Source organism: Anser brachyrhynchus (assembly GCF_964034855.1).
Source record: "Anser brachyrhynchus genome assembly, chromosome: 15".
In the NCBI taxonomy this organism is placed as follows: domain Eukaryota; kingdom Metazoa; phylum Chordata; class Aves; order Anseriformes; family Anatidae; genus Anser; species Anser brachyrhynchus.
The window spans coordinates 9512649-9526646 of NC_137733.1; the positions used below are offsets into that span (position 1 = coordinate 9512649).

The window sequence follows — 13998 nt, forward strand, 5'->3', positions numbered from 1 at the left end:
GGCAGGGGCAGGCTCCCTGAGGTCGGCTCCGAGCTCTGCTGAGGGGCAGGGCAGCAGAGCCGGCCCCGGGCAGGCAGCCTCTGGTCTCAGGAAGCCCTTCTGCTAAATTCTGTCCCGCCTAAAAAAGCCTTTTTTGCTAAATTCTCCCCTGCTCCACAAAGCCCTTTCTGGCAGCTGAGAGCAAGTTCCAAATGTGTTTCTACTCAAGAGCATTAACGTTATTTTGATGGCCAACATCTTTTAGAAACTTAATCTTTGTGTCTGCTTCTGTCCTGTGCTGCCTGTAGGGCCAAAAGTGTTAGTGCAGGCCTAAGGAAGCAACAGCATTGCGTCTGTTTGGCGAGGTGGTAGTCTGCTCCACAAGTGAATTCAGCGCTGCGCTTTGTGGTGGCAAGGGAGTTAGATTACTGCCTTGGGAAAGCAAGAGAGGCGACAGGATTATTGCTATTATCATTTGTATTCAGCAAAGGCAAAACTTACATTATTACAACCTGACTCTAATAACAGTCTTGGTCTTTTCCCCTAATCTGAGGTGACTGAGAATGTTCAGGAGCTGAGACTCCAGCTCTGTTGTTCTGTGGTGTCCAAATGATGTTTTCTTCCTTAGTGCTTTGCAATGCCTTAAAGTAGGTAGGTACTTCACGTAAAAATGGCCATTTGTAATGTAGGAATAAAGTTTCTTGTTCTAATGTGACTCAGCTGAGGCATCTGTATTACCTACAGAAGTGATGACGCCAGTAAATCTCATAATTAAAATGGTGGAATGGTAAACCTGCTGGTTTTGCCTGTAAGAGTCTTCTGTCTTCTGTTTTTGTGTAATCTATATGTGGTGGCTTTTTTTTTTTTTTCATATCAGGTCCATTGTCCTTCTCTGTTCTTTTTCTTATCCTGATTCACTCTAACGTAAGTGGGTCATATACTGCTTTTGCATTGTTTTTTGCAAGTGGAGAGAGTAAAACTTAGCAATGTCTTGGGCATTTCAATGCTTATAGATGAAGTTGAAAAGCAGTACTATATACTAGTAAAACCAACAATTAATGCCATGAAAGCATCTGCATTTTACTTTCATTAAAATATCCTAAATTATTATTTTGGTCAAAAATCTTTTTCCCAATAGAGGGTTGTTTTATCACTTAGAACCTTGAACTTGAATTAAAACCAAGGCAAGAGGCTTTAAAGTTCTCCCTTGTTTAAACACGTTAGATTCCCTATTAAAAAATACTGATTTTTATTGTTTCAAACTAGAATAAATACCTTTAGAAAGTAATACTTATTTAAAACAAAAATAAGTGTTTTTAAAGTCTTTTGGATAAATGCTGTACTTCTTTTTACTCTTAGAGTATGAAGCAGAACAGCCTCTGTTTCCAGATATTCCTGAATCAAAACAACAATCCGTGAGTATAGTTCTTTTAAAAATGTTCATAAGGCTTCATATTTTAAATAACTAAATGGGAAAATTAGGTACCCACAGAGTAGTCTTATTCAGAAAATGAAAACAAAACTACATTTTGTAAACAACTTTTGTGAATCAAAAAATGCAATATTCCAAATCATTGCTTTTATTTAAAGCAACTTGGGTACTGCTGTCCTAAAATTAGATTACCAGCTGTGTTTGGTTTGTACAGCTCACTGTCTTTTTGCTACGACTGTCTGCTTTGCAGGCAGGAGTCAGAAGTATGCAAGGATCTCTTTCTGGTGGTGTCGCAAGCAGACCGAGTTGCAAAAGAGGAGTAAGCACAGCAAAGGAGTTATACCCCAGTTTCACATACATGATAGGGCACTTAGATGTGGAGATTGAACTCAGCAGAATTAAACTTGATCACACTTGTTTGAAGTCTAATTTTGACCAAGTAAAATCAGTCTAGGAAAACTTGTCTGGCAGACAGAAGCAGTATGTAACTTAAGAAGGACAAACCCATTTATCTCTTTGTCCCCAGCATTTCTGTGAGCAGCAGAATTAATTATTTTGAGCATCACATATCATTTAAGCTAGGTATCTTTTAGATGTTTTATCTTATTACGCTGCATTTAGGTTATTTTGTTATTTTAAAAATCAAGACCTTGTAGTTCAAAATGTCTGACACTTGGTTGGTATAGATCTTTATATAATGTATCCTGTTTCCCTAAGTGAAACGAGCTTCATTACAGGACATTATCAAATTGGAATGGTGAGCTTTGTTTGGGACATTTATTAGTCTGGGCATAATTTATCGATGTATTTGCGCATTTAATGTCAAAATGTAATAGTATATCTTTTTAATGTTTATGTGTACTTTTTTTAATTTCCAAAAGGATCATTTTATGAACTTTGTATATGCTAATGCATGTGATATGGCAGTCATTGACATGCAGAGTATAATAAGTTTGGTGGCCTGATGACATAGTTTTTACAACACATTTTCATACCAAATGTAATGCTAGTGCATTCTTTGGTATAATAGGAGGTATCTGAATTTCTGTGACAGTTATAGTTCACTGTCTAATAAGAGTACTCTTCTGGCTCACTGTAACAGTCTGTGCGCTCCTAAAAACAGAAGTAAAATGGTGAACTATCTTTTTTCATGGTGTCTATAATTGGTTCTGCATGGGGAAACGTAAGATTTGGATTTGCATCTGCTCTGAATTTGTCTGCTTGTGCTTTGTTTAAAAGGAAAGTTTATTTTCTTTAAAAGGTGCATGTCATGACTTCTGAACAATATAGAAACAAATATTTAAGCATCTAAATGGAAAAATAATAATTCAGAAAACAGTGCCAATTTTAATTTTCAAAAAATTACTATTTTTTACAATGGTTAAATTATTTTTTAAACTACGATACCTCAACAACTTCTTTTAAAAACATTCACATACTTTCTGTTAGGTTTGGATGTTTTTTATTGAAATGGAAACTACAAAAAAATTCAACTGATTTTTTTTAAGTATGCAGAAAATACTGAAATAATATTTGGTTTAGAAATTAGAACTATTTTTTTTAACTGAATGACATTATATAGTTCTTCCTGTTGAACTGGTTCTATGTTTTTTACAGTTTGATTGGGGTATTTTTATAGGTTACATTTATCTTACATTTTTCTTGAACAGGTGTCTTTGGAAGCAGGAATGCTGCAGCCATTATGTATGGGACAATTTTACTCAGCCCCTGCAGCTGATACTGTTGTCCAACAGTTGCTTCCCAGTCCCGAGGCAGCCCCCCTTCCAGAACCACCTGATCCAAAAATGTGTAAGTAGGAGTGCGTTTTCTTGAACTCTGCTGTGAATATTTTTCTTACATTTGGCAGGGATTTGTCATTTGTTGCACTGAAAGTGTTAACAGCTACAATACCTTTTCTGAAATGGAATTTGCGCTGGTCTGTATGCAGGGAGCCAGCTTGAGCTCTGTGTCAGTGGAAGAAAGCTCAGATGAGATGGTACGCATTAGAAATCTGTAACAGTGTCTAGCTGTTGAGGTAGTTCTACTCTCTTCTGATAAACTGACTTTTTATTTGGCCACTTAAATGAGAGAAAGACAAACATTTCTGCCTCTAAATTAATGATGAAAAACTAGGATCAATAGACTAAACATAATTAAATCTGAAAACTGCTTTCAAAATATTATCTGTGCCCGATTGATTACAAATAAGACATAACTGATTTGAATGGAAACAGCTCTAAAGTTTTGTTCTTCCATTTTTAACTTCTATATTTTTTTATCAATTTATGAAGTAGTGATGTCACTTTTATTATGCATTTTAGTCCTACATTTGTCTTTTTTTTTTCTTCACCTTTTTCCATCACTTTCTCATTCTGTGTTTCACCTCTTCCATTCATTCTTGCCCATTAGGAATTCCTGTTGCTACTCAGAAGCAGTGTTACCCTCAGCTTTTGTATATGTAGTGTCCTTCCAATTATGAACATTTTCTGGCAGTATATGAACCAATTAAAAATATGTAGCAGAGAAGGAAATTCACTGTTTCAGCTGTGTGTTGCCAGAAGAGGAAACTTGCATGACTTAATCTTTACTGCACACACACTAAAACCTGAACACTTACTGAATGGCAGGCAGTCTGGCTATAAATTGAGGACAATGCTTAGGCCAGTAAGCCAACTCTGCTTCTCGGAGATCCTAACAGGTTCTATCTTGTTCACCTTTCGGAGAGGATGGCTCTTACAGCTTCCTACAGGGTCATGCTCACTGTTCCCTCAGGCCCAGTAAACTTCAGTTCCTACATGTGTGGTATTGTCATTGTAAGGAATAGATTTAAACCAGTTTATAAGTCAATGGTGCAAGGTCTTGTTAGGGAAGATGGGAATGTGGGGAAAAGCTGAGAAAGAAACACAACTTGAGTCTCTTGGGAAGTGTTTAACCATTAGCCTATATATCGAACATATACAATAGCACCACTGCTTTTTGGTTTGGTTTGGTTTGGTTTTGTGATGCCAACTGTAGCTGCCTTCTTTTGCATGGAACTCAGTGACGCCAGTGTGCACGAGCACTTAGGAAGCATGGCAAGTAGACCTTGGTGTAAGGGCAGTGCAGTCAAATGAGAGATGCCAACCTAGACAGATCTTTCACTGTGGCAAAATTGGGTATATGGAGTAATGTTCAAATTTCTGAAGGATCTGGGTAGGAAGTAGTTGTGAGAAAGAAGTCACAGCCCCACTAAAATACAACCTTTTTTCCCTCTGTCTAGAAAGTGAGTTTTACAACCAACTGTATTACTGCAGATTGTAAAGGGCATGAGTAGAGATACCCAGAGAGGTCTAGCTGTAATGGCACTGAGTTTAGCATAGGCTCATTTACTTTTCTTCCTGTAAGGGTAAATTAGTCTGCATTGCTCCTCATTTTCTATGCTAAGCTGCTTCTGGCATCTGAGTTTACTCATTTAAAACTAGTCTGACATCTCTAAGGCACACTGTAGTTTGAAGCGTTGATGCACCTTTGGTTTGAAATTTACTCAAGTCTATGTCTTCTTGGCTGAAGGAAAGGGAAGACAGATCTGTGGCTGTATCTAAACTGAAAGAATCTGTGTATAGTTCAAGCTGCAATGGTATTGATAAAATGACTGATACTTGATTTACGTTATCTAATGTTTGTCATTTTGTGATATCTAAGTGCTTCCCTCTAAGTGAAAGCTGTGCTGTTTTGCTCAGGTTCTCCTCGAGAATACTTAGAGTATTACATCTTTCCAGTGCTCTTACCCGGACTGGCTGAACTTCTACATCAAGCAAAGAAGGAAAAGTGTTTTGAGGTTAGTTCTTAGTTTTCAGTTCAGATCACTGTCAGGAAGTCACAGCCTTTTAATTCACAGGCTGTATTTCTTTATTTAGTCTTTTACAAGAAAACCGATGACAATACTATGAAATAACATATCATGAGTTGTTTTGGATCTTGCCAGCCTGGAATGTTCTTTTGTCTGGTAATTCAGAACAGATTGCATACTCACCACACTTGGTCATTATGCCAATCTCTAGCTTTCACCTAATTCTCCTTAAATATTCAGTTACATCTAGCGTAAGTAGTGTAATATTCCAGACAAACAGGCTTCCTTTCAGATTTGTACATGTCACTCATATGAGGATGATGTAAAGAACTTTAATTTTACTTAACTGAGTAATGAAATGAACTGTGTTACTTTTTCTGGTCTAACATCCTAAGATAGTTGTATTTTCTATTTTAGCTCTATAATTCTGTATAAATTCAATTTAAGTGGAAAGCAGAGTTTCATTAATGAGCTTATACAAATTGTACTTTTAAAAAATCTTAATCTTCTATATGTATTTACAAATTTGTGTGTGTGTGTGTAAACATATCTAGAGAGACATTCTTAATTGTATGTTGGGAATGCTTAAAAATACGTGAGAACTGTTACAAGATAAAGCTCACTGTATCAGCATAGCTTAACTCAGTGGTAGATTAGGAACTGGGACTTGTGGGGTTTGCATCATTTCAACTATTTTCTCCAACTGTGGAAGAAATTTTTTTTCTATTTCTTTCCTACTTTTTGCTTGTCATGAACACTTTTCATTGTAAGGCTTTACTCCTCTATGTTTTTATGCCTGCAACTGAACCTCTTCTTACTTGCTTCATAATATAAAGAGCAATTAATATAATTGACAATGAAAGTATCTCCCTTTTTGTACATGATGCATATCTGAGGAAAACAGTCTGTGCTGTTGGGGTTATAGATCAAAATGAAAACTATGTGAGGATGATTTTGTGTGGGTTACTAATCATCTTAGGTCTCAATCTACCTCCGCTCCAACTACTGGCATATTCCTGTTACAGGCTTATATATATATGGCAATAGACATCATGGAAGAACTTGTAAAGGTTACATATGTACAGTTTGACACTGACTTACATGTGCTTGGCACAGCCAAAAAGTCACAAGTTCACTTACCAAAATTCACTTACCGTGCTTGAATGGACACCTCAAACTTGCATTTCAAATCCAATTCTATATTTTTAATAAAAGTATGTTATTTCCATTTTTGCATACTCTTCACAAGATTTGTGTCTAAAAACTGATTGGTTTATAGACGATTGCGTATCTGTTTATAATTTGTGATTAGTACAGGAGAAATAGGAAAGTGGTTCATCTGCATGCCATTATGGCATCACATCTCTGTACATTATTCCTGCCATCACACTTAATTATCTGGCGTAGAACAGATTTGATTGAACATATATATATTATTCATCACACTTTTAATGAAATTTATATTGATTTTATATTTTTTTATTATTTTTTTAAGGAAGCAGGTCTCCTTTAACAAAAAAGGGAAGTCTTAAAGCTGGCTTAAAATACTGTCCTAAAGAGATCTTACATATTTTTGAAAGCAATAAACCAGCACTTAATACAAAATATGAGAATTCTCAGAAATACTTTAGTTTTCAAACTCAGCACAAATCTCAGATTACTTTGTCTATTTTTAATCGGAAATATTTTGCAGAGTTTCAGTGGTCTATAGGTTAGAAAGTATCTGTTCTCAAAATAGATTTTTGTACATTTCTGTGTTGCTTTATAGTAAACTAGAAAAAAAAATCAAATGTGAAGTTTAAGCAATTCTTTTCTAATATCTAGATGCTTCATAAAAAATAGCACAGCTTATCAAAAAGACACTGACTGATTTTTGTTTTAATTTGGAGAAATGTCCTGCTCTTGGTCAAGGAAGTTTAGGAAAGCAAGTTTATGTCCGATGATCATTTTCAACCATGACATCATTTCCTCCTCCTTTTGAACAATAACTAGTAAAACAATAGCTCTTGATGCTTGCCATGTAACTGAATATTTGTGTTCTTTTCCTTTACTGTCCAGGTATTTGTGCTTGGACACTATGTTTCCTTATCTGACTTAAATGGGTAATTTCTAAGTATACTGTTATTTCATAAGAAGTGTGTTGTTCCGTATGAATTTGAAGAAAAGACCATGCCATACCTTGCATTAAAATGGAACTGATTTTTAGGATCAACGGCAGAGCCCTTAGACACCCTGGAGAAAGTTAAGGACAGGGAGACGGGTTCTTGGGAACACAGCAGAAAATAGCTTTGAAAATAGGAAGAGAGCAAAGAGTAGAAAGATTCATGGAATTCATGAGAGAACAACAGAGGTAAATGATTAATTGTGATTAAAGTTAACTGAAATCATAAAGGATGAGAACAGAATACTGTATTTGAATTTTGGCTAGACAGAAGTCATTAAAGACCCTTTACAAAGGGCAGCTCCAATAGAATAAACCAGTGGAAGATAAATGGAAGAAGCAGTGGAAGAGAGGGAGGAACAGTAGAAATGACTGCGGTCAATGTGGCACAAGGCTGGAGGAAGAGAGAGAATTCTGAAGGAGAATGAATAATGTTTTTTATGAGAGTAACTAAAGGTCTTCGTGTTTTGAAGGTGAATGAAGAAGAATGAGAAGAGAATGAAAAATCAAGTAGGAGAGTTTAGAAATTGAAACTAGGGTAAGGCAGATTGCATCATGGGACCAACTGAGGAATTCAAGGAAGAGATCAGAACAGAGATATCCATGCCTGGGAAGGAAGAATTATAGAATCAAAAGGGAAAGTCGGGAAAGGAAAGGGAAAAGGTTATGCTGAAAGTAGTCATTTATGTAGGAAAGAAATTTGCAAGGTCTTAGTTGGAAAGTGACATAGCAATTTAAACATTTCGTTTAAAATAGGCTTTTTTTTTTTTTTTTTTTTTTGCACCATGTAGTACCTATAAAAAAATCTGAAAAGCAAAAACCTAGAAAAACTATCAGCTTCCAGGTATATTTGCAGACTTCAAACTAACAGCAATATGAGAACAATCTGCAGAAGCTTCATTTTTAAGTTAGGAGTGAAAGAGACCTATTAGGTTGTCCAGTGTATTCCCATGCTGAATTGTGTGGGTTTTTTTCCTACCATAATTTCTCCTGTGCTTTATCCTATCTGCTGTCAAACGTCTCTGGGGGAAAGACTATTTTCTTAAATCTTTGCTCTCATGAGACTTCAGTAATGCATTCATTTTTCAAAATCAAAACTGATCAATGTTTTAACATTTTTATTATCATAACTGATGTTTCTTTCTGGTTAGCAATTGCAGAAAGAGGTTGCTGTAACAGACTTTGTAATCATAGAGTCGTTTAGGTTGGAAAAGACCTATAAGATCATCTAGTCCAACCTTTAACCTATCATATGGAATATGTTTTATTTTAAAGTATGTTAGATCAGGGAAAGTGAATGGAAGATGATCTTGTGATAACTTTGTAATGTCCTGATCACCAATATTTTTGCATGATTATTACGAAGCACATCATACTTAAGCTGAAAAATGCAAAATGAATTCTGATTATAATTAGTTCACAAAGACATCTGCAGGTTAACAATGCACATTGTGCAGATATTTCCTGTGTTTATCCTGATTCATGTAGCATAGGAGGAATGTGTCAAAGACAGGTCAATTTATGTCATTTTTTCCTTCTATAAATGTTCACTGCTGTGCAACTAAAGATTTAATTGACTAACAAAGTGAACTGTTTCCTGGCAAAAAAATAACAAAAGAAAAAATGTTCAGATTGAATTCCTCCCTGATAAGCTCACTGAATCTGACAAGGATAAACTAAAATGAATTTGTTTCCTTTGATAACTGTTTTGACAACACTGTTCTGATTGCTGCAAATTCATTGCAAAGGAAAAACAATTTGCTTAAAACAGATTAAATTACAACTGCTAGATTAAATTGAATTTTGTTGTCAAAGTATAGAATTTATTCTCTCAAAGAATTCACTAAGTAGTGGGACCCAGTTTAGTACTGTGATTGAGAATAGCTGTATGAGGATGATCAGACGTGGTTGTTTTCAGATTCTGTTCAATTAAAAAATGTCCATTTATCATCTAAAATAAGCTGTAGAAATCTCTCCGGTGAAGGTGTTGGTCTCTTAAAGCTTAGGTGTTTGGCTTCTAGGAACAGTGCCTGGTATTATCCTGACAAGTGTGAAAACTCGTTAGGGAGATGCGTGTTTCTGTACAGCCAAGCACTGTAATGGAGCTCTATATGAACCCTGAAGGTTTTTTTGTCATGAAAGAGATCATCAAGACACATGGGGTTCAGGACTGATAGCTGTGTTGTCATGTTCAAAGCAGTTTTCTTTCTTTTCTGTGGAAGCCGCCCAAGCGTGTATCTACCTATGATAAGATTCACCTTGCAAAGTAGATGCTTTCTGGGGAATTATCTAGGGCTGCCAAACAATCTAGCTGTAAACCTCACTGTTGTCATCCCCTAGTTACATGACTACCCCGTGTCCTTCACCATGAAGTCAGCACCTCACGTAACATTTCGCATCCACTCACTTGTGGCTGGAATTCAACAGTGACCCTCAATTTATGTCATGTGCTAATATCCCAAACCGTGGAAAGAATTAAGCCATATAGAGCACTTCTTTTCTGCCTCTGTTCACATCCCTCAGATTTTTTTTTGCTTCATACTCATGCAGCACAGGGAGTAACACATATGATGAAGGTAATACCTAGAATCAAGTCATCCTTCATGCATTAAATCTCTGATTACGTATTTATTCTACTTTTCTTAGCAAGTGGCAGTATTTCCATCATTTCTTACATTTATTCAAAGCTCCAACCTCTTTCATGATATCTAGCAGTTTCACAAATGTATTTGACCAGTTTTAATTGTCTTCCTAAAAAGTAATAATTGCAGTTGAGTCCCCCATCTGACAGGGTAAGTGTTACCTTCTGGGTGGGGATAGCCTTTCTCTTTGCTAAACGGTGTTATTTTGATAAAGCACTCAATGTCTCTCTTCAACAGGGGCTAAGTATCTTCTAGTATTCACTGTCTGGTTGTGTATGTCCATAACACAGCTTGTGTAAGAGTGGTCTGGAAGAAACTAGGTAAATCCTGTGATCCTGACCAGCAGTCTAGGTTGTGTTTTCTGTATCACGGCTACTCTGGTTTCTGAAATGCTGAATAAGCACCTGTAGTCATTTGTACACTTAATCTGCAAGGATGGAATGCGGAGAGGAAATCTCTAAGAAAAGAAAGGCTGTAATCAATTCTGTATTGATCAAAATTCATGCTTTGAATTTTGAACTCAAAAAGTATTTTATAGCATGTAGTGCAGTCCAGTTAAATACGGCCTGGCTGCGTGAGTCTCTAAGGATACCTAGCTGCAAAGCATTTTGCCAAATTCCCTTTAGTGGTGAAGATATCTCCGAACTGGGAGCAAAGGGCACAATCATTTTGCTCCAAGACTCCAGACTTTGAATTTTTTGCCTGATTGTAATGTGTACGGTATCTGTGATTGTTGTTGTGCATGTGTTTGGTTTGTGCCTTCCTTTCTGGACTACCCAGCAGATAATTTTGTCTGAGCAGCCATACAATATGCTTGGGGGTGTGTCTAAGTATGCACAACGCCTTCAAGCTGGTTCCATGCAAGAGGAAACAATATTTATCAGTGTTCTTTCTAAGCCTTGGAATCTATGAAGTATTTTAAGTATGATAATAGAGCTATGAACAAAATGGCAAGTAATTTACAACAGATTTTCATATATGAGTTCTGTTAATTTCTTTGCAATGAGATTGCCACTAAGAAAGATTACCCTTCAGAGGTATTTGTTATAGCTATACTGCAGCAAATATCAAGATAGTATATGCAAAATTTTCTCACTCATTTTTTGACTAGGCTTGAAAGCATTCCACAAAAGGTCTAAAATTTTGGCTGAGCCACTGGCTGTTGGCAGTAGCAATATTAAAGTAGACAGAGTAATGTCCTGTATATTTTATTTAATAAAAGCAGTCAATTTAGCTTCTGTTCCTCTCCACTAGTAAAAACATGTGACCAGTCCAAAGATAATAAATAATTTGAAACTATCTTCTATCTTTAGAGAAAAAGGACGAAATTTATTGCCTGTGATTTCCTAACTGAATGGTTATACAAGTAAGTTGATCATGGCTTTTACTATTAATTATGCCCAGTGATTCAAATACATTAATTTACAAATTGAATAGCTGCAATTTAAACTGAGTTGTTTCCTTTTTTTTTTCTTTATTATCAGCCACAACCCAAAGAGGAAAGATGAGTCATTCACAGAATTCTTTTCCATTCCTTTTGTTAACGACTGGCTAAAGGACCAGTAAGTTATTGCAGTACTCAGAGTAACCTTTTCTCTTTTTATTCTTTTCCTCCTGTTATTACAAAAAAGTAATAGAGCTTCAATGCATTATAATTTTCCCCTCTGAAAGCCCTTTATTGTGTGCAGCAGAGAACTATGTGATGCTTTCTAACTTTGCCATGCATTAGTTACAAGGTATATTGTACCGGCATTGTACCCGGATAAATTGGTTTAGAATTCTTACACATTTTAATTGTTGCAGAGTGTGGGACATTCGAATAGCCTGGTAGTATTATGAATATCTTTCTATTAAGGAACAAAGCAATGTTTTCAGTGTTGCTGTGGAAATATTTGAGGATACGTAGTCTAGAAATTCTTTCCCTAACTGTAAGCAGCAGTTTTGAAAATACCTTTAATAATCCTTGGCATTAGAATGCATTTATGCTGATATTTATGACTTTGCATTTGAGAAATGAACATTTCTTTTGGCAGTCTCAGTCTTAGGTTCCTCATTATTCCTGTAGAGCCAAGCTACACATCAGTTTTGAGAATATGTTACTTTCCTTGAGGTTGCAGTTTGTTTTCAATCTAGCTGTTGTATGAGAAAAGAAGAAAAGTGAAGTAATACTCTACAGTGAGAGAATAAAAAAAATTATGAAGGTTAGATTTGGAAGAATTTTTCTGTTAGAAAACTTAATTGGAGACTAGATTGGTGGTTGGTTAAAACTTAGAGATGAGCATCTTTGCAGGCATGTTTGTTTCATTATGCTACTTAAGTGGAAATTGAGCTTTCTTGAACTCCTGTCATGTGAAACTTAGAATAAAATCCTTTGGAGAAGCTTTAAGCCTTGAGTCACTGACCCAGCAAGAGGAAAGCTCCTTGGCTTTTACTGTCTTTGGAGACAAATTGGTGATTGAGGCACAGTTACCTTTGGCTACCTTAGAGGTAGTCATGTAGTCAAAGCTGTGTAAGAAGCTTCTGAGTTTCCTTCTGTGATGATTCAGTTCATCTCAACTCTGTTACGTTCAGGTACCTGCTGCCACATCGTACTGCCCAGCCACTGTTGTTCAAACCTACCACTGATGGGGCTCTTGTAATAGTTTCATTCTCTAAATCGCTTGGCCTTGCCAACAAAACTCCTGTTTAATGCAGTGGGGTTGTGCTACTCATTTCTTCAGCATACTGAAGAGCCATTGGACAGTAAGGGAATTCTGATACCGTCGAATTGTGAGGATGGACATCTGTACCTAAGATAACAAAGATCAGTTTTACAAACATTTCCTCGTGGAAGTAAAAGTGACCTAAGTTGTTCCCCGCTCTCTCCTGTTCTTCAGCGTGTTTCTAGTCAGCCTGATATCACCCTGTTGGGTAGGATGCTTGGTTATTCTGATCAGGGACCTCCTCTGAGCTAGAAATGTCTCTGCCAAAATATGAGGGGTTTGTATAGCTGTTTAGATTGTAGATTGTTTCTCCAATCTGGTTCACCTGGGAGCCAGGCAGGCCTTTGCATTGGCACAAATGAAAGATTAAAATGAAGGGCTTGGGGCAAGGTGAAGAGAACAAATGAGCCAGTAAGATATAGAGGTGGTGGCAGGAACTGCTTAAGTCAGCTTTGCCAACAAGAGAAATACACTGTGGAATCACAGCCTGAATGACTCATAGCTTCTGTTCGGACTTGGGCTCCTGAATAACGTAGTGACAGCTCCACAAGGACACTGAAGAGTCAAAGTGCTATTTAAACTGATACACACTTGATCTTAAATCCTCCAAACAATTAGGCCTTTAAAAATAATTTATTAAAGAGCAACTTTTTGTGAACGCACATTAAAATTACAGATTTCTTGACAAGTATTGCTTATGAAGTAATCGTTGTTAGAGCAAACTGAAAGATTGCAATATTAAATAGGAATAAGAATTTATTATTATGTCCTGGATATGACATTTAAAATGTAATTGAATCCGTACATTTTATTGCCACTTCCATTTTTAACTGTAGTACAGGTTTTATGTTTTAATAGGATCTATGTGTAACAGAATATGCTAAAAACTGTTGGTCAGATTTTGATGGGAAACATCCTTATTCCAAACTTTTAGATGATAAAGAAACAGAAGAAAAAGGTGTTGCTACAGGTTTAAGGAGTAAACTCTTCTGTTGATTTTTTAGTTACATGTCGAAATTTGAAAAGCATAATGGAAGGTCTGTTAAAGAGGAACACATTTCTATACTGTATTAAAATAGGGTTTATGATTGCGAAGCCGTCTTCATGCTTAAAAATAAATAAATAAATAAAACAAAAAAAGAAGGTTAAATATTTCTTCAGCAGAGATCCAGCTTTTTTAATATATTCCATACTTGAGTATAACTCTTTTTTGGCTCTCTTCCAGTGCCTCCATTTTTTTCTTTGAAGTTAAT

At 36.1% G+C, this 13998-nt stretch overlaps 1 protein-coding gene across 4 annotated transcripts in view; it reads left to right on the top strand.

The window, feature by feature from the left end:
* The window catches only part of IQCK (IQ motif containing K), a 61460-nt gene that overhangs the window by 7167 nt on the left and 40295 nt on the right, over positions 1-13998 (top strand). For 3 of the 4 annotated variants that reach the window (XM_080556517.1, XM_080556518.1, XM_080556516.1), the window contains 5 exons: positions 1339-1394; positions 3082-3220; positions 5131-5228; positions 11357-11409; positions 11528-11605. In XM_080556517.1, coding sequence (XP_080412643.1) covers positions 1339-1394; positions 3082-3220; positions 5131-5228; positions 11357-11409; positions 11528-11605 — 424 coding nt within the window. Of the gene's footprint in view, positions 1-532; positions 631-1338; positions 1395-3081; positions 3221-5130; positions 5229-11356; positions 11410-11527; positions 11606-13998 lie in introns of all 4 variants that reach the window. The other variant, XM_080556519.1, reaches the window with a different exon arrangement.